At 40.4% G+C, this 19113-nt stretch overlaps 1 protein-coding gene across 1 annotated transcript; it reads right to left on the bottom strand.

Moving 5' to 3' along the window:
* Nucleotides 1–990: 990 nt before the first annotated feature.
* On the bottom strand, nt 991–15035 carry ehd1a (EH-domain containing 1a). Its single transcript, XM_063876473.1, has 6 exons — nt 14276–15035; nt 8567–8664; nt 4086–4327; nt 3260–3430; nt 2469–2633; nt 991–2131 (listed from the first exon to the last, which is right to left on the bottom strand). Exons 1-6 carry the CDS (start codon nt 14662–14664, stop codon nt 1598–1600), a joined length of 1599 nt encoding a protein of 532 aa, XP_063732543.1. The 5' UTR covers nt 14665–15035; the 3' UTR covers nt 991–1597.
* Between the last annotated feature and the right edge of the window lie 4078 nt (nt 15036–19113).

The raw sequence follows: 19113 nt of genomic DNA, 5'->3' as shown, positions 1-19113 counted from the left end.
GTTTTAGTTTTTACTCATTATTTCTCCCTCCCCCTTCTTGTTTTGTATGATGCAGCAATTTGGCCTTGTGTTATATATGATATGAATGTATGAGGATGTGTTTCATGTTGTTAAAAAGTTCCATACAAATATTGTGGGTGTATAAAAGGGAAGGGCATGAACAACAAACAGTTAGAATGATCACTAATACAAGTGTCCCAATTGTAATACCTGTAATAACCAATAAAGACACAAGGGAGCGCCTGTTGACTTTATCAAAGAGGAAATCTGCTGCTGGTCATGGTGAGAAAAAAACAGCTGGTGAGCTTCTCTTGTATCTGAGGCTGGCTGACAAAGTGTGTCAGTGTGCAGAATTTCAATGAGCCTCAAAAAAGAAATGAAGATGAGGGAGGGAAACAAATGGGAAATAAACATCAAATTATGTTGCTAATTTACATTTCAGTTTCTTAGAAATACATCATGTTTGATTATGCAAAAAGTCCTCAGACTCCTTCAGTCTCCTCATATGACGCTCATTAAGCTCCAGCTTCCTGTCTTTCTGTTTATGATTTGTGCTCATCTGTGTGAGCCTGCACTGAATTTCTAGCACTGTAAAATGTGTCCTGAAAGTGGTCCAGGGAAAGTCACAAGTGTCTGCCTGCACTACTGGTTTCAATTTGCCCTTTAGAAAGATGCAGTTAAGAGGCAACTTGTGTCATGTGCAAATGGCCTTATATGTCTTGTGGCAGTGTGGACAATGACTGTTTCTGTCCTACAGAGGGCGGTACACTTACACCGAAACTATCAAAATAAAAGTCAGTGTCTGGATGACCTCTGCCTGACACTGCCATTGACATGCTCCTCAATGACAAATGACTACAGCTTAAAGCTACAATGGTTAGGGTTTTCTCCTCATTTCAATGTTTCATTCTGATATCAGTGAGATTTTCTTCTGATGAACTCCAATGATATATCATAGAACGATTCAATAAAAATGCATACGTCTGCGACTCAGATGGTACAGTATTCCTTTTTATTTATCTGGCAAAATAATAAAAAGGGAAGCATTTGGAAAGAGTCAAAGTTAACAGTCAGGAAATACAAAAATATAGATAAAACAATTCTAAACAGCTGTTTTGATTTATTTCCTCTTTCTCTCTCCAAATGGAAAAAAAAAACTATATTTCTTTGGATCGACATATAATAATATGGACTGTATACTTAGATGACATCTTTTACACAGGATCTACAAATCCATGTTCGGCCCCATCATGCAACCTCCAACTCCCCCTCAGTTCATGATCCGATAATGTCCTTTCATCAGTTTGTAAATCAACCCCCTCCCCCGGTTTATTCTAATAGATACCTAAATATTATCCCCTAATGCACAAAGAAGGACCTCCCTCCCTCCCTCCCCGAACCCCTCCAGTCTCTCTCTGGTCAAAACGATCACAGCAATAGCTCCTCGTGGAGCCTGGAGACTCAAAGCTTGATGGAGGATGAGGCTGACTTTAGTCTGGAGAGTTCTCAACACGATGAAGAGCGGTGCCATGGCTGATCTCCAGGCTGTCCCTCCTCCTCCTCCTCTTCCTGTCGGCCTCCTGTTTCTCCTCCCCCTCTAGTCCTCGAGTGATGTGCCACGTTTGGACGGAGGCACCAGATGTTCAGGCAGCGCAGCCGGCAGCTCGTGGCCCTCCAGCTTAACCTTGATCAGGTGGTTGGCCAGGGCGAACTCATCATCATCGAGGAGGCCATCTTTATCCACGTCGGCTAGCTTCCAGATCTTCCCCAGGACCGTGTTAGGCAACTTGGACTTCAGCATCTCCTTCTTGGCTGCGGCGCCGGACACCTTGCCGTTGATTGGAGAGAGGGTGTAGAAGATCTCGTCGTATGTGGGCTTGTCGCGACCCACCACCCACTCCAGCTCGTCGATGCCTTCGCTGGCTCCCTCTCCGTAGCCGTGACCGAAGGGCCCCGTCATGGTTCCCTCGAAGGCTCCCCCTTTCACGGTCTGACTGGGCATGGCGGCTTCTTCCTGGCGCACCATCGCCATGAGACGGGCAATGTCGTTGGCGAGCATGTCCTCCACCGCCTCCAGCAGCTTGGGCTTCAGCGCTGCGAACTTGGAGAAGTCCTGGCCGTTCAGCAGCTCCTGCAGGGATGAGGGGGTTGAGAGAAAACAGGAATTGGTGATAGAAATAGATCAGTCTTCAATGGCTACCTATGTGTGTAGCATACAAGAAGCAGGATTTCCTGAGAAACCAGGAAAAATAAATCTCATCCCCGTCCTGGCCCATCCTGGCGGGAAAGGGCAGGAAAGAAAAGGCAAAGATGTGAAGAGAGTAAAGGTCAGGAGGTCATTCTACTCTGAACTGTTGTTTATAGAACTTTATATAACACGCCAGAAATAAAGTCAAAGCTGCAATTTCATCAAATATGTAACTCTGTTTGATAAATCTCAGTGTTTGCTTTTTTTTATTGAATCTTACCTGCATCTTGGCGAGGTTGGGGAAGTCTCCAGGTGAGATCTGGTGCTCCTTCTCAATCCTATGGTAGGTCTCTCCCAGGTTGGCAATTAACTCCTTCTTTTTTGATTCCTTTCCAAACACACTCGGCATGTCCTTCTTCAGAGAGCTGATAATGTAGGCCTGCACCTGGACACCATAAAAGTAGAGGACATATTTTCAGGGATAATTAAACTGTGCTTTTGTGAAATGAAATGAGTAAATGAACAGAGTGTTGGTGTCTAAGGGAACATCCCAGGTTACAGAACTTTACAGAGGCTTTTCTAATGCTATCAATAAAAATGTATATTAACCCTCCACTGAAAAAGTATGTTTTGCTTAATGTTACTACACAACTATTCAACTGTAGTGTTGAAACCTCCAAAACACACTGAGAGACTGAGAGAACCAGCAGTTCAACTTTTAGAAAAGGGTATTTTATGTGTTTCATGGTGGACTTTAAACGTGGTGAATTTATGAAATCTACATTAAGACATAACATTGCACTTACTTCTGCCTTTAGTTAGTAAAGAAACTAAACACTGACAAAGTTGCATAAAACAGGATTTTTTGTGTGAAATCCCCCTCTTGTGGGGTTTGAGGAGAGGGGGTGGTGATGATAAAATTAGGAAGAACAAAAGTGAAAATAAGATTCACTGAGGACACTCATTGTCTGTCCACCACTTTGGACCTGACCTGAACTGATGGATGGATTAACATGAAAGAAGCCTTTAGCTGAACGCACTGCTGTGGCCTGTAGAGTCTTGTTAACTAACCTTGGCGAGGCGTGCTCGTTTGATGAGGTCATTGAGTTTGCGCAGAGCTGCATTACGTGGCAACGACTGGATGTCCAAGAACAGATCCTGCTCCTCTGCCTCAAACAACTTCCTGTTGTCTGGCACCAACAGGGGCTGGGCCCAGAACGACCCGATGTACACGCGCACCACCTGGAATAAATGTTGCTCAAGTTAACCTCCATTAATCTCCGCTGCTCATCAGGATACACTATATTGTCCACACCCACAGGAGAGGAAGTCCTTCAGTGTGCTGTTAAGCATTAAACCTGAAATCTGGTTAAACAAAGACGCACTAATATGTACACACAAAATAAACACAGAGAAAATAGACACACAGGATGTGTGACAATGCAATTCAGGACAGTGAGGTAGACAGTGATGCAACTACTAGATTTTAAAACATATGTTCTGTGTGCTTTTATCCTGTAGTGAAGCTTCACAAAGCACAGCACTCTCAAAGTCAATGAATAATTGTCTACATGATCCAAAGGTTTCTTTGGGACCGGTTTATGAATATGGCCCTGGATCAAACATTAACTTCAGTCAGGGAAAAATCCTAAGGCAAGCTGGGTCACATGATATCAGGCAGCACAAGTGTTTTGTTACGATGACAAACTGAGAACATTATGATGATCCTAAGATCCGACACTATCATGGTGAAAGTCACCTGACCTCTGTCCAGACTGAAAATGTCTCGTCCAAAACATTTAAGTCTCAGATCCGATTGAGATTAAAACATTTTCCATTGAAAGGAATTTGTGAACTACAAAAGCAGAAATGCAGAAAAACAACAAATATTGTTTACCTCAGGTGTGTTGATGATTTTTCCCAAAGACCACATGAGCGCTCCGTAGACCCTCATCAGCTGCTGAGTGCTGATCTGGTCCGCCTTGTTCAGCACCACGCGCATTTTGTCCTCGTGGTTCTTCAGGGCTCGGATCACCTCGGAGAACTCGTCTGAGATGTCCAGCTTGTGGGCGTCGAACAGGAGGATGATGCGGTCCACGCGCTCTGCGAACCACTCCAGTACCGCGGCAAAGTCGTACCCTGGAGAGCGAGAGAGAGGAGAGAGACCAGCTGATTAAAGACGGGATCCGCTCAGACACTGAGGTGCCCCCTGAGGACTTTCAGTACTGCACCTCCTCGGATACAGGATTATATTAGAATCCCGTTAGCTGATGCGACAGATGAAAAATTAAAACTCAATATGTTACTTTTCTGTTAAATTATTAGGAAGGGCAGGTCATATTCACATACTGTATATCGTGCTGTCTCATGTCAACTGCTCTGTTTTTTAGTCGTCTAAGTTTCTTTTAGTGACCATTCTGCCGTAACATGTTTTGATTCTGGCTTAAATTACACTGGTTTTTGGGCTAATACTTGGTGAGATTCAGCTAGTACAACCCTGTTTATTAGAACCGTCTGTAAAGGTAGGTACAGAGGACGCTGCACACCCGGCTGACTTTAATGGATTGTCATTACCTTGTTTTCTTCTCATGTCAGTTTGAATGCACGTGTTACATTCTTGCATTACCACTGTGCTAACAAACAGTGCAACATGCATGATGTTGTGGAGAAATATAAGATAAACAAGTCAATCAATTGTGTGTCGGCAGGTTAAATGGGTTTTATGTTCATATTCCAAGTAATGTTGATCCATTAATGTTTAGACAAAGGCTCTCAAAGGCAGGACAGTTCCCCCTGGTTACCTATTAACCAGCTATACTGAGAGAGCAGGAAAGGCATAGGAGGGAAAGGCGGTTCGATTTTGGATAATCCAACAGGGAATGAAATTACTTTTTATCTGGGAAATGTTTCAGCAATGTGTCCTCAAAGAAACAAGCCTGATTGTGATGAGGAAAAAAAGGAAGCAAACATCTGAAACAGGAAATACAACTGTTACGATAAAAGGCTATGCAGTGTCCCTTATAAGAAACTGCCTCTACTTTTCACTTCCTTTGGCTATTAGAGACATAAGGGGGCTAAAGGGAATGATATAAAAGGGGACTTTTTTACTGAGCCTCGAGGAGAAAAGGAGAGAGTGAGGAAGAGAGAATTATGGTTCTGATTAGTGTCTGTGTGTCATCTGATCAGAGAAGAATGCAGTTGCTCTAAAAGCTCATCCCGGCTGTCGCACAATCAACGCTAGATCTGCAGCACATGCATTCCAACATAGCTGGCTTTTGTCTGAGCCTCAGCACGTGTATACAAAAGAGAGACAGACAGAGATACAGCAGATGGACAGAGTGAGACCATAATTAACATTGCTAAAAAGGAGCGACAGAGAGGAAGATGGGGGTGAGTAATAGCGAAAGTAAAAGAAAAACATGATACTGTCAAAGATTGACACAAGAAGACATCTTATACGAAACAAGTTTGACCTTTCTGACGAAAATGAAAGCAGAGAGGGATGAAGGGGAATTTTAAAGTCCTCAATCACCGTGGGAGCAAGCCGAGGACATTTGCTCATTCTCTCTCAAGTCTGTTTTTAACACCACGCAGGGAATCAGATGGAAAAACAGCTGCTCAAGCTTCAACATACTTATAGCACATAGCATCGACAACTGCTGTGTCTTTACCATGTGCGTAGACATGCAGGGGAACACTCATGCACCAATGACAGATTTCCACATGCCTCATAATCATGTGCCAATCAGAGAGCAGAGATGTAGGAATTCCAGGCTGTAGAGTTATTTGTCTTCTAAAAATAAAAAATAATTCTTAAAATAAAGTACTAAATACATTTCCTGGATAATTTAATCTATTTTACTGATTTACTTTCTCGCTGGAATACAGAAGATCAATACTAATGGCAGCACAACACTTAGCTTAGCATATAAATGGGTACCCCAGCACCCTGAAAAGATCCTATCTTGTTTGATAACTCCCTACATAAACTTAAATGTAAATGAAGTAAGGGATGCAAAAAAGAAACAGTGAAAAAAATCCATCTTAATTTCCGTGAAAGTGCGTATAGCTTTTTTTCAGCAAAATAAATTTAACTGTGAATCAATTATCAAAATAATTGCTGTTGCTTGATGGACCAATTAACTAACACGTTAAGCTGTAAAAGGAATCGTCAGGCACATAATACACAAGTTGTTGTTTCAACAGCTCGGTTTATCATTTGAAGTAGAATCCCATTTAGCTTAAAGATAAGAGAAAGTTTTTCCATCTTCTAAATGAACTCTGGGCCACATGGTGAAATAACTTAGTCTGAAAATGTCAAACTACTACAGGGATATGTTGTGTCAACATGTTTTAAACATATATTTTGTCAGCTAAATTTGCTGAATGGCTTTAACTATTTCCAGGCATCAGCAGCGACTCTGGGAAAGACACCAACCAGTTCTGTAAAATCACAGTTTCGTTATAGTTTTTGTCACTTCACTGCTCACTCAGGAACAAGCTCTGAGCCACATATGCTGACATAATCAAAAATGGATCCATAATTAGAGCATTGTGAAATAAATCCTATTCAACCCAATCATATTCTTTCTGACTGTAAAATTGACCCATACCCATGACCGTCACACCTCAGCTGCACAACCAACTCAGACCTGTTTGTATGTGACACAGTGAGTACATTATGTCTGGGTAGTACCGTATTGTATCTGTGTTTATATAAAAACAGTTCAGAGAATAACGTATGTGTGTGTCAGAGTGAATGTGTGCGGGAGAAAGAGAGTGTGTGTCTTTTATGTTCCGTTTTCAAGAGCAAGAATGTATAATCAGAATCATTATAGATGCATGTATGTAAACATGCATGTACAGAAACAAAACGGAGGTATGAGGTATCAGATTTCCAGACGGGATCACCTTGAGAGTAGCCGGCATTTCATTCATACAGAAACTTCCTTCAGATGCTTATCAGACAGCACTTCTTTCCTACTAGTCTGTTTACAGTCACTCGTTTGGCCTTTTCAGTGTCTCTTTGCCAACCATCCGTACTGTTTCTGTATCTCCTTTTGCATCTTATGAGGATAACAACTACCTATTTTCATTTTCAGTTATCCAAACGATTCCTTTCTCTATTCAATTGTTAAAAATGTCTCAAAGTAATGTCAGAAAACACTGAAAAATGACCATAGAAATGTCCTAAGGTCAAAAGGGAAGTCTTTAAATAGCTTGGTATGTGCTTCCAACAGTCAAAAAAACTCAGTTAATCCATTGATAGTAAAAATAAAGCAGAGAAAAGTAGCTAACCCTCATATGAAGAAGCTTTAACCAAAGAATGTTTGGGCTTCCTCAAATGATAAATCAACTTTGTGAATAGTTGCAGATAAATGCTCTGTTGGGTGACTGTCATTTAACCTCTACGTCTTAAATAGTTTTCTATTTCCTACTTGCCGCGTGTCGTGGGAAATCCAACTCAATAATAAAGAGCAGATTTTCGACAGTGTAACAGCTCCCTGTGGTGGTGGTGGTTGTGGGAGGGGGTCTTAGGAAACTCTCTACTATGTTTGCCATTTTACTCCACATCCTTTCCCTAGAGTACACAAAAAACGTGTGAATTTGTGCGTCCTCTTAAAGGGGCTCAAATCAGGTAGAAAAAGCAGAAGCTGAGTTCAGCTGCATTGTTATCTTCGGCCTGAGTTCTGTAGGATCATCAAAAGTAAAACTGTGGATGTGGCAAATCTGAAGGGACCCGGCAGGTCAAAGCAAATGGATAAAGATATTAATGTATTTATCTGCGCACAGTACAGGGAAATGACTCGGCTATAAAGTGATAAATGATACAAGACAAATCTAGGGGGTAAACAGTCGCATAGAGGAAATGTTTTCTGCTCATTCCATCTTTTAATATAAACCTGGCAGTGTGCCAATCTGAAAACAGAAAGAAAGACAAACAAAAAAGAAGGAAGGATGTGAAAAAGGGTGGTGCTGCAGAAAACCATAGGTACAGACAGGAAATAAACTTCAAAGTGCTTCTCTTTGCTACCCTCAAGCTGTGAAGGCGTCCATCAGATTTACATGACCTGTTTGGTTAGGCTTTGACCTGAGGGCGAGAGAGTTAAATACATGTTTGACGGCGCTATGAACTACACTGCTGCAGTTGACTTTGTAGAGCGCATACCAAAAAGAAATAACAGATTGAGACTTAAGGAAAGGAAGCTTGTATGTTGCTTAGCAGGTTTCCTTTTCATATCTGAACTTGTGACTTCCTGTGGGTTAATTCTGCATATATATGCTATTACAGTGCTCTGAGCAGGGAGGGTGCGGCACTGTTAAAGTGAGTAGGTGAGTGAGAGAGGGAGTAAAGTGCGGGTGTTTACGTCAGCTGACCTCTGCTTATTCTCTGCTTCTCTCCCGACAGGATTCCAGGGGTATCGATGATGCTGATGCTCTCCAGGACGGGGTTAGGCATCTGGGCACACATGAACCTGCGGAGAGAAAATACAGCCATGAGAGAAGGGATGGGTGCAGGGCACAGAGGGAAGAAAAGGAAAGTAAAAGAGAGAAGAAACAAAGGATCGAGAGGCATACGGGCATAGGGGCCTAGAGGCATAGAGGGAGGGTTGGAAGGTGGGAGCGAGGTCAAAAACAAGTCCGTTGAGAGTGTGCATACCATATTTATTAAACAATAGCAGTGAACTTTTCTAAGGACTTAGCACTCTGAGATGAAAACATATGGCAGCAATCTTACCTGGGTCCAGTTTTAAATGTCTCTTTTCAAAAAAAGAAGCAGCCTTCCCCCTGCAGTTAAAAAGTGTGCATTTTAATATCAAAGGTTAATGATAGTGGGTTGATTTCATCTTGATACCAGGGCTGCAAACTACAATAGTTTTTATATGATTCATCTGCCAATTGATTTGTGGATGATAAATCATTGAGTCTGTCAGAAAGTGGGAAAAGACAAGGCAAAGATAAGCAGCAAATTCTCATAATTAAAAAGCTGGAATCAATAAAAACTTGGCATTTTTGCTCCCAAAAATAACTTGAATTTCTAAACTTTGTTCAATATAGCGAGCCCATTTTTTTCTGTTTGACTAATTTATTTTTTTGTATCAGCTCCAGTTGACACATTAGATCTTTGGGTGTTGTGTTTTTCCGCAACAGCCTTGAGACTACATGATTCAGATTTTCCAAACAGTTGTGGGGGGGGGTTGTAGGAGGTAATCACTGATGTAGGAATGTTAGGGGAACACTGCATTGTAAGATATGAATTGTAGGCCTGAGTCATTACTAATGTCACATTAGTCACTACACAATGGTCTCTTTAAGCACTGGGGTTTAAACATTAAAGGGGAGTGTTGCTCTCCAACAGGAATCAAACCAAGGCACACACACTCACACAGATATGCACACTATGAAACGTGACAGGGTGAGTGGTTTTACATAAACCAATGGTTTTTTTCTCAGGACAAAGAGGTGGATTGTTAAACACCACACAGTTCAGACTGCTTCTTGCTCTGATGCTCTTCCACTCAGTCTGAACCGATACTCACAACATGAGCTCAGAGGCACCGGGTCATAAGACCGGGAGAACCGTGCTTTTACATTCCTGCAGCAACCACACTGAGCGCAGAAACACACACACACACACACTCCATACCACACGTAGGGAGGAGAAAGGAAAAACCAAAGACAAAGAACAAGTCAGAGAAATATGAGAGAGGGGCTTCCTGCAAAGAGACTCAAAGTATGCTATTACATTACAACAGCAGTGACATCCAGAGATAACAAGCATGCAGGTTTTCCATTCCCTCTCATAGCTAATGCTGTATGATATCCAGTAGGAATTTTGGCTCATGTTTTCCATTTAACTATCTATCCCGACATTTTCCACATAGAGCTTGTAGGGGGAAAATGCTTCGATGAATGTGAGCTGGAATTTTCAGAAGCAGATGACACTACCAGGCACGAGAGGGCCCCGAGAGCATGGAGCTATCCGAGATCCTTAACGGTTTGGTTATGTCTTGAGTAAGTGAGAAACTCATCCCCTCTGTGAGGCTGTGGCACTGAAGTGAACCTGGGTCAATACTCCAAAATCAGACCTCTCGTGTGATGTGGGGGTCTGGCTCCAGCTGATGAAAGAGGGTCTTCCTCTCTGTCCCCACCTCCTGACCTTCACATTGTAACCTCAACTTCCTGTACAGAAGAGGAAACAGAGCACTCTGGCTAGCACTAGGGATGTGGACCGGGAGGTTACAACAAGGTGTCACTTTTCAATTTTTGCTACTTTCAAAAAAACAAAAGTTGTGTTTGTGTGAAAATAAATGATCTATTCCTCAGATATCTATACCTACACACATGTGAATTTGTATGTAAAGATGTGCAGGTGTAAACCCCCCCCCCTCTGAAAAAAAGTGCAGAGTCAGTGTCCGGGAGTGAGGAGGACAGGACGGAGCAGGGACAGTGCAGGCCGGGGCGGGCCAGTGCGGAACTTAAGCTTTGCTGACTCGGGTGTAACTGACTTATGCTCACACGGAACGCAACCCCACTGAGGCCCTCTGACTGCAGCGGTGTTTACGTTCGAAAGAAGCAAGAAAAGTGTTCAGGATTATTCGCAGTTACTTTTACAGAAACATTTAGGATTCAGTGCACATGCAACACGACTCAGTCTGAAACCAGACTGCTCCAAAATGTAAATAATGGTAAAGCTGTGAAAATATGCGAGCAAGATCAGAACACCAGACATTACCCTAACAGTAAATTGTAGATGTGTGGATCACATCCAAATACTGATTTCTGTTTACTCTCCGCATAAATAACTGATTATATTGAGGGGGTAAATCCTATGTGAGGCTGGTAGTTAGAGGCTAATCTGCAGGTTGAATGACTATAGTTAAAGAGCCTCACCGTGGAACTGCCATCACGCTGAGCAAGGTCTTCTGTGCCCCTTTTGAAACGTTATCATCTCCTACACCAAAATCTGTCAATTCACAATCGGATATTTTATATCTACTTCTATGAGAAAAACCCATTCAGTCAACAAACAGCGGAAAACCAACCCAAATACTTTTGGCCTCAGCAAAAGGAGAGTGGAAAGCTGGCCCAGTCTGAGCAAGAAGCAGCCGAGCTCCAAATGTTTGTGTGGAACTGGTTCTTTTTTTTTTATCAACTGTAGGCCTGCTCTTGGCTAGTTGCCAGCACACGTGATTACTTTAGTTTAACACCTAGGCTACACACTGCTGTTCAAGCCTTTATCAGCTATGAGTGTCATGGTCCATATGAATGGGGCCCAACTGTCCCCATTATTTTGCATACCTAAACAATAAATTAAAGTAGTACAAACACTAACAAAAACTAAAAAAACATCCTAAATATAACCCACCACAAACCTTACCTTTGCTACAAAATCCTGTCCTTTCTGAAATCATTCCTGGCTCTTACACATATGATCATGGGAGATTTCCCTGAGCCAATAAATGACCACTCAAGTCTGAACTCAAAGACAACCACAGGTCATATGACATCAGAAGACTGTGTCCAACAGTTTGACGAATGATTCTACAACGGAAAATAGCCTTTGTTTATACAAAAATCTTATCTGGTTTCCCCTCAAGTCGCTAATAAACTCCAGAGAAGTGAATCTGTGAGGTCTGACACCCATTCTCTTTTGAGCGTGTTATCTGAAATGCATGACTTCACTTTTCTAAGTTTGACTGATGCTTTCTGGCAGAAGCTTTCACTCATAAAAGATAAAGCAAACACTCTCACACAATTGAGGGAAGGGATCCCGACGGAAAACAGTAAATAGGCCTGGGAAATTGTCAATTTAAGTCCTGGAACTAATACAATATATGGCCACTCTTGATAACCTGAACATAATGAAGGATCATTACTGTCAAGGGTCCACAAATGGGTCATTCATGTATTATTTGTTGATCTGTTTTGCTGGTTTTTCCTGTATAGTTTGACACCATCATGCTGCTCACTGTAAAGAGGGGGATATACCCACATCCTTTACAGGAAGTGACACCATCAACATTTGGATGTCAGTCATCTGACATCATCTGAAACCCACCCACAATAGATTGGATTAAGATGTTTTCACTAAACATCGTCACACCGGCTCTGCCAACTTCTGCATTCTCACCTTGCACTCTGAGTTTTCTCTCTTCGTCATTTTCATCTTGCATTAATTAGTGAAAACTCAACCTGCGCAATACTTCTGAGTCATGTGAGATCTTGCCCAGAGGAAGTTTTTTCAGAATTTGACATCATGCTGAATACTAGGCCTAAGTGTCTGAGTGATTCATAAAACTTAGAGAAGGAGGTTCCCTCAGGATCTCTGGGTAATCGGGCATGTGGATCAAACTCCGATTAGCTGAATGTCCTAGTGATAGACCTGCTCAATAAAACAATACTACACGACTAAAACCTTTAAACCTTTGTGATAAGATTTCCGCCTACAGAAAGGTGTAGTGAAATAGGGAGTTGGCTCGCCGGCCTCCACTGATGAGTTAACACTTATATGACCGAGGGGTACAGGGCTTATGGCACCTACATCCGAGGGCCGGACAAGGTTAGCATGTTGCCTAGAAACACTTACAACTATTTCTACAGTTGGTTGAAGGGGCCATGCTGTGACAATGGGACAAAACGATATGTGGCGTAAAGAAAGCGAAAATAGAGATGGTTTACTAGATAATGCTCCTATTAACATTTAACTTCCACCATAAGTAAATGTTTAAAAATACGTTCATGGGAGCCTGTCCAAAAAATATGGTCTGGATTAGGCCTGGACAGATTCTGCAACTGAGATATCATTATTGCATATTTATTATGCCCCTAACATGTTTAAAATGGCCATGGTGTACATTTTCAAGGTTATGTACAAACCATTTTTGAAGGCCATCTAGGTAATGTCTTTATCACCACAACACTTCATTCAGAATGGAATAGCATTCAATATTGCGAGATATAATTGATTGTTCAGTCAATAGTTTGGATATGCAAGCTTTGATATTTTTACAATATAAAAATACAATTTCTTCAGTCCCCAGTGGCCACTCCAGGAGCTTTAAATAAGAATAAGCAGGAAGTAGGGCAAGGTGAATGTTAATGCGCAACACTTGGTCCAAAGTGAAAGGACTTCACCTATCAATGGGATCAGATGTTGGAAAGCACCTTTCTGTCCTTTGCTTTGCCATACACAGAGTGGTTTTCCACGCAGCTATTGACACTAAACAACCGCATTTTCTCAGGAGGATGAAGAAGGGAGAACTCTCACACACACTTGGCTCTAACACTGCTGTGAACATTGTGCAAGGCACTCTGTGAATGAGCTGCATGTAAGGACATGCAGGGGGGGCATTTAAATCCTGTGCTGTTATGACACAGTTCTTGACAAACAGCTGTATTAACAAATGATATTTAAAGACAGACATGTCATTGACAAAACCTATTCATTTCAATCACACGTGGATAAATAAACGTAGGGCTCTTGCTGCTCTGTTCCAGTGGTGTAAAGTAACAAAGTACATATACATAAATACTGTAGTTAAGTGCAACGTTGAGGGAATTATTTTTTGCTACTTTGGACTTCTACTCCTTTACAATTCAGAGGGTAAATTGTGTACTTTTACGTCACTACATTTATTTAATGACTTTAGTTACTAGGCAGATTTGGATCAATGATGTGAAATATAATCAACACTGGAATAGGAGTTTAGTTACACCTGGAGTTCACAAGCTACCCTGCAGTATAAAAAGTTAATAAATTAGCTGCACCTTTACCAGCTTTGATAAACACTTTAATGTACCAATAATTATAATCACACATTCTGAAATGGGCCAATCTGCACAATGAGTACTTTCAGCTTTGGTACTAAAAGTATATATTGATATTGATACCAATACGTTTGTAGTTTTACTTGAGTAACATTTTGACTGCAGGACTTTCACTTGTAGCAGAGTATTCCTTACTCTGGTACTTTTACTTCATTACTAGATCTGAGTACTTCTCCCACCTCTTCTCAGTTCTTGTAAGCCTAATTAATGTATTACATTATTCACATTGCTTAGTGTAAACTCTGTGGACTTTACCTGTTAAGAAACGCATTGCCAAATGCGTTGAGTTTGCGGAAGGGCTTCTTGGGGTCGACCACCAGAGCATTACCCGGGATCACCCCGTCCTGCTCGCCGTGCATCACCGCGATGAAAGAGTCCGTAGTCGGCTCCGGGCCAATCCGCATACCAGGGAAGTCCTGCTCCATGAGATGCCGGATAAAGGTGGTCTTTCCGGTGGAGTACTGACCCACCAGGAGGACCATGGGCTTGTTGTCGAAGTCGGCATCTTCAAGCGCCGGGGAGTGGAAGTCGTGGAACCGATACGTGTCCTCCAGTGGGAACAGCTTATTCCGGTAGAGCCGCCGCAGCCCCTCCGACACGTTCTGAAACAGCTCCGGGTCCTTCTTCAAGTTCTTCCTGAACATGATGTCTACCTAGTTTTTCAGTTGACACAACTGTGCCGGTCTCCCCTTTGAATATGAATCTGGTTTAGTGGTGCCGATCTCTCACACCGTCCGGAGAGTAGCTGCCTACTGGAATGAAGCGGTGGCTGGGCGAGGTCTTCGAAGTTTTTGTCCACACCCTCCTCTCTGCTAGCTAGCCACGCACTGCGAGGACTGCCTCTTTCAGCTGACGTTGGCTAAAGCAGGATAGCCAATTACACTAGCCAAAGATAAACAATTAATTAGCTATATAAAGCTAGATGTGGTCTAAAGTAACTCAGCTGTGACGGTGTAAACGATACAGCTTAGCGGTTAGCTAACTCGCTTAGCAACCGGCTGTCAGTTAGTGAACCCCCCCAAAGAAGGCTGGCACAAGGATACCGGAAATGCACACATTTCACAATAAAATACTTAGGACTTTGAACCTTTTATTGTTTTTGTGGTATCAACCAATTAACACACATGAACTAACGCTCCATTATAATATATGAAATATAATATCCATAAATATTAACTAATGTATTTGTTTGAACCCAAACATCTTCTCCTAAGAACGTTTTCTACCCTTAAATAAAAGTATGCAGGTGTATTCCTCCTTTTTGTTACGTTACTGTTTGACTTTCAGCCTTTTTTAAACCTTTAACGAGAAATGTTGGTTAAATATTCAACTGTGGTTTTGGTTTTAGTTTCACATCGTAATTTCTAAGAGCAAACACATGTGGCACAACCATGCCTACCCTTATTTTCTTTTGCTTTCACCTTAGTTAACATTAAGGATTTGTCAGACTGGGGGATGTGTATTTTTAGCATAAACCGTTTTAATGTCTTACTGCAGACTTGGATCTTTTTCTTGATTCTCTATTTTTATCTTATTTCTTGCAGCCATGAGACTAAAAATAATATTGCCATGTGTCATTCATTCATTTCACACAGACGCACAAACGCATGCATGCATGCTTTTATAGAGTGATTAACTGAGGTGTCTCCCAATGATTTTTTTCTTCTTTAAAGTACAATAAAGAAACAGAAAGACAGAATGTAAGGCATCAGCTTTATTGTAAAGAGCAACCTGCACAGACATTTTCACATGGTTTTTTTTCGATGACAAGAGGTGTCCCACCACAGATAACAGCAGCTCCACTGGAAGCCAGAGTTTTTCCATATGGAGATGCTGTTACAGCTGGTAAGACCCACAGACAAGGCACAGCTGACAGAGCATGAGAACACAGATGGGGTATTTATTTCATGACATTAATGGTTGTATAGTTTCCTCTAGAAAAATGAGACAAAATGGTGCTAGATACACCAAGTGTTACGTAATATCATAGGGTGTGATTTGGAAGAAAAAAAACACCTTTCCTTTGTGTGAGGATGTTCATTTTACAATTAATATACACAGTGAACCACCAACCTACCTCAGTGTTTCCAGAGACTAAAACAGGTTTACATGATGGAAGAAATGACTGTGACACCGCAAGTGAAATGAACACTTTAATACAAAGATGGACTTGTGTTTCATTTTTCATAGTGGGATGGGTTGTTGTAACAAAACGGTGTTATTATAACAAAGTATCACTGAAAAACCTTTTGTTATCTTTATCTGCACAGTAACTGACCTTGCTGCGCTGCACATGACATGCTTTTGTAAACGTCTGTTTCTTTCTTTTGAGGTCCTAGGTCAGGAAATGTTCTGTTTTGTAAAAAAAGAAACATTTATTGAAAGTGACATACAGTATGTTTTGTATTTTATTGATTATATTGTTCTTGTCAAGTGAGTTGTTATTAGTTTCAGTCTGATTTGATGTATATGTATGTTTTCAAATGTGTTTTAAATGTTAAATGTTTGTTCGGTGTTGAGCCATGTCAAAGGAGATTTCTTTCTTTGTGACAATTAACAAAGCTTATCTTATCTTAAATAAAAAGCCTCTCCTCATCACTACAACCATTATTAAACATGCCCCTCTTTGTTGTTTGTGTTATAGAGTATTATTGTTACAATACCTTAAAACTGCCAGATCCCAATAATGTTAAGAACTGGACAATTCTACATATTTCAACTCCATGGCACTGTGTGATGAAGTTTGACATGTGAAATAGTGCTGCCCTCTTTTGGTCATCCTCCACCGACTACATGAAATCAAATCATTTTACTGCATATTTTTATCTGAACCCTTGTAATAATTCCACCCACACCTAATAAAAAGTTTGTAAAATATAATCCAACATAGTCTTACATCTTCTGATCTTGGTTTTTACTGCTTCTGTAAAACATGTTACCCTTATGATGCCAATAAAATCAGGGTCATTCAGTCAATGAAAGTGAGATAGGAGGAAGTGCTATTCCAGCAAATATATCTTGGCCTTTAGACCATCACAATTAATATTTTACACACTGGCTTTTAACATAAGTAATAAACATGAGTGTGCATCTTTTCCTTGTGTAAACCTCATCTCATCCCATAATCTCCCCCAATTTATCCAGGCTGAGCTTTGACCCTTAAACCTCTCCTTCTTTGAAAAACATGGCCATAAAGCAATTTAAGGGTAGACTGAAGAGACCTTCACCCCTGTTGTCTCCCTGGACTTTGCCCACCCAGATATATATTTTACCATATAATTACACTGTGAAAATGGAGAATCAGTATTGTGAATCTCAGTGCTAAAATAAGAATGAATGTGTTCATGTTTAAATCTGTACAAAGAGTATCATTTGGTCAGTAATGAGACATGAAATAATATTTGATAATAAATATTAAATGTTTTAAAAAAGGCTTTTGAGATGCAGGGTTACTTAAAAATAGACACCTTTACTGGTACGCTTTAGACAGAAGTAAACTTCAGGTTAACTTCTACTAAGATAACCTTTTATATCCTGGACAGATCATTTTAAATTCAGTCTCAAAATTCTTCTTGAAAAACAGTTATTATGTTGTATAAATATCATGGCAACTGATAATTAAATCAGGAAAGCATTTGTTGTTTCACCCAGTTTTCACTCATTCATAAAATTCCCTTAACCATTTTGCATCTGTCTTTATAACCACTTACTTCCTGTCAAATGAGACAGAAATGTTGTTTAAATGATGATCTGTGATTGACATTTTATTAATAAAAATAAAAGTTTTTTAGGAGTGGATGCAGAGAAAAGATTCAACACCAAAATACATAATCTTCTTGCTGTAAACACACATTACGAATGCGGTGTAGGCCACATAGTGTGCCCCATAAATAAAATGCAAAGTGACTTAATGAAAAGTTTTTTTGACTTCTAATTTTCAGTTGATTAGCCATATATAAATGTACACAAAAAGTTCATACTCACCAAACGGCTCATTTCAGTCATTCATTCTAAATAGGAAGTCAGAAAAATGGAAATAAGAAAAGCATCAGATGTCGGAGTGAGGAAAAGCAAGACAAAAATAGAAATGGGATAGGGTAAAACAGTTAGTGGGTGAGCTTTTAGAAGAGGAGAGACAGAAGTGAGCATGCTGAGGCAGAAGTCTGTCCCTGAGTAATGGCAGACTCCTGAATGAGAGCAGCTTAAGACTGCGTGGGGAGAGCAAAATTAATCATTACGCTCACTGTAAATATGTAACAGACCAAACCTTCTCTTAAAAGTCAGCAAATTGCATTTTGTTTGAACACCCACTGACAAAATCATTCAAGATAGAGAGCAGCCAATAAGTAAAGCAATCTATAGCACATCAAATCTGCCTTCTCACACGTAGGCCACTCTATGACACTGTTTCCTGCCTCTGCAGTCACATTTTACAAAAACTATCCACCTGAAGACAGATTCAATTATAAATAAAAGCCAATAACTACATAAAGAGACAATGAATCACAGCTGTTGCACTCAAGAATCATATGGCAAAGTTATTTATTATAACACGCGATTAAGGTTAATACAATTAAAAACAGTCATTTAAGAGCTCAAAGCTAAAATAGAATAAAAGGCAGTGATTGTGCAGTAAGTGCAAGAAGACGAAATGAATTACTATTGATTTAGTAAAAGGCTGAGGCAAACAGAAAACTATTCAGTCTTTTTTTTTAAGAACATAGATTGGAAGCGGATAATGTTCCTTATATATGATAAATAACAACTGAATCCTGCTTCATCATGTTTAGTTTTGTCTTTTGGGAATGAAAGCAGAAAGATTAAAAATGTGTGTTGGCCTGAAACCATTTGAGACCAAATACATTTCAGATTAATAATACAAAATGTTATCAATGATGATGAATTATTATGCAAAATATCAACTTTATTGAGCCATTTCAATTGCAGTCCAAAAGCACCCAGGAAGAAAACATAGTAAAACAAAAATGGCTCCACTTTTATAAGGTGAGCTGCAACATTAAAGACATTTTTTTTTTAAGTATCATAATTATAGTTCAATAATTATATCATATATAATATTCCGAAGAGAGCAA

Source organism: Eleginops maclovinus, chromosome 23 (genome assembly GCF_036324505.1).
Source record: "Eleginops maclovinus isolate JMC-PN-2008 ecotype Puerto Natales chromosome 23, JC_Emac_rtc_rv5, whole genome shotgun sequence".
Taxonomy (NCBI): Eukaryota; Metazoa; Chordata; class Actinopteri; order Perciformes; family Eleginopidae; genus Eleginops; species Eleginops maclovinus.
Note: the sequence above shows the minus strand (reverse complement) of the source record. Positions and strands in the feature narration are given on the sequence as shown.

Excerpts from the sequence above, each read along its gene's own strand:
- ehd1a (XM_063876473.1), bottom strand. The coding sequence starts at position 14,664 with ATGTTCAGGAAGAACTTGAAGAAGGACCCGGAGCTGTTTCAGAACGTG. Across the intron at positions 4,328-8,566 it reads GAAGCAGAGAATAAGCAGAG|GGTACGACTTTGCCGCGGTA; the intron begins GTCAGCTGACGT and ends CTCGCTCTCCAG. Across the intron at positions 2,634-3,259 it reads AACGAGCACGCCTCGCCAAG|GTGCAGGCCTACATTATCAG; the intron begins GTTAGTTAACAA and ends TATGGTGTCCAG.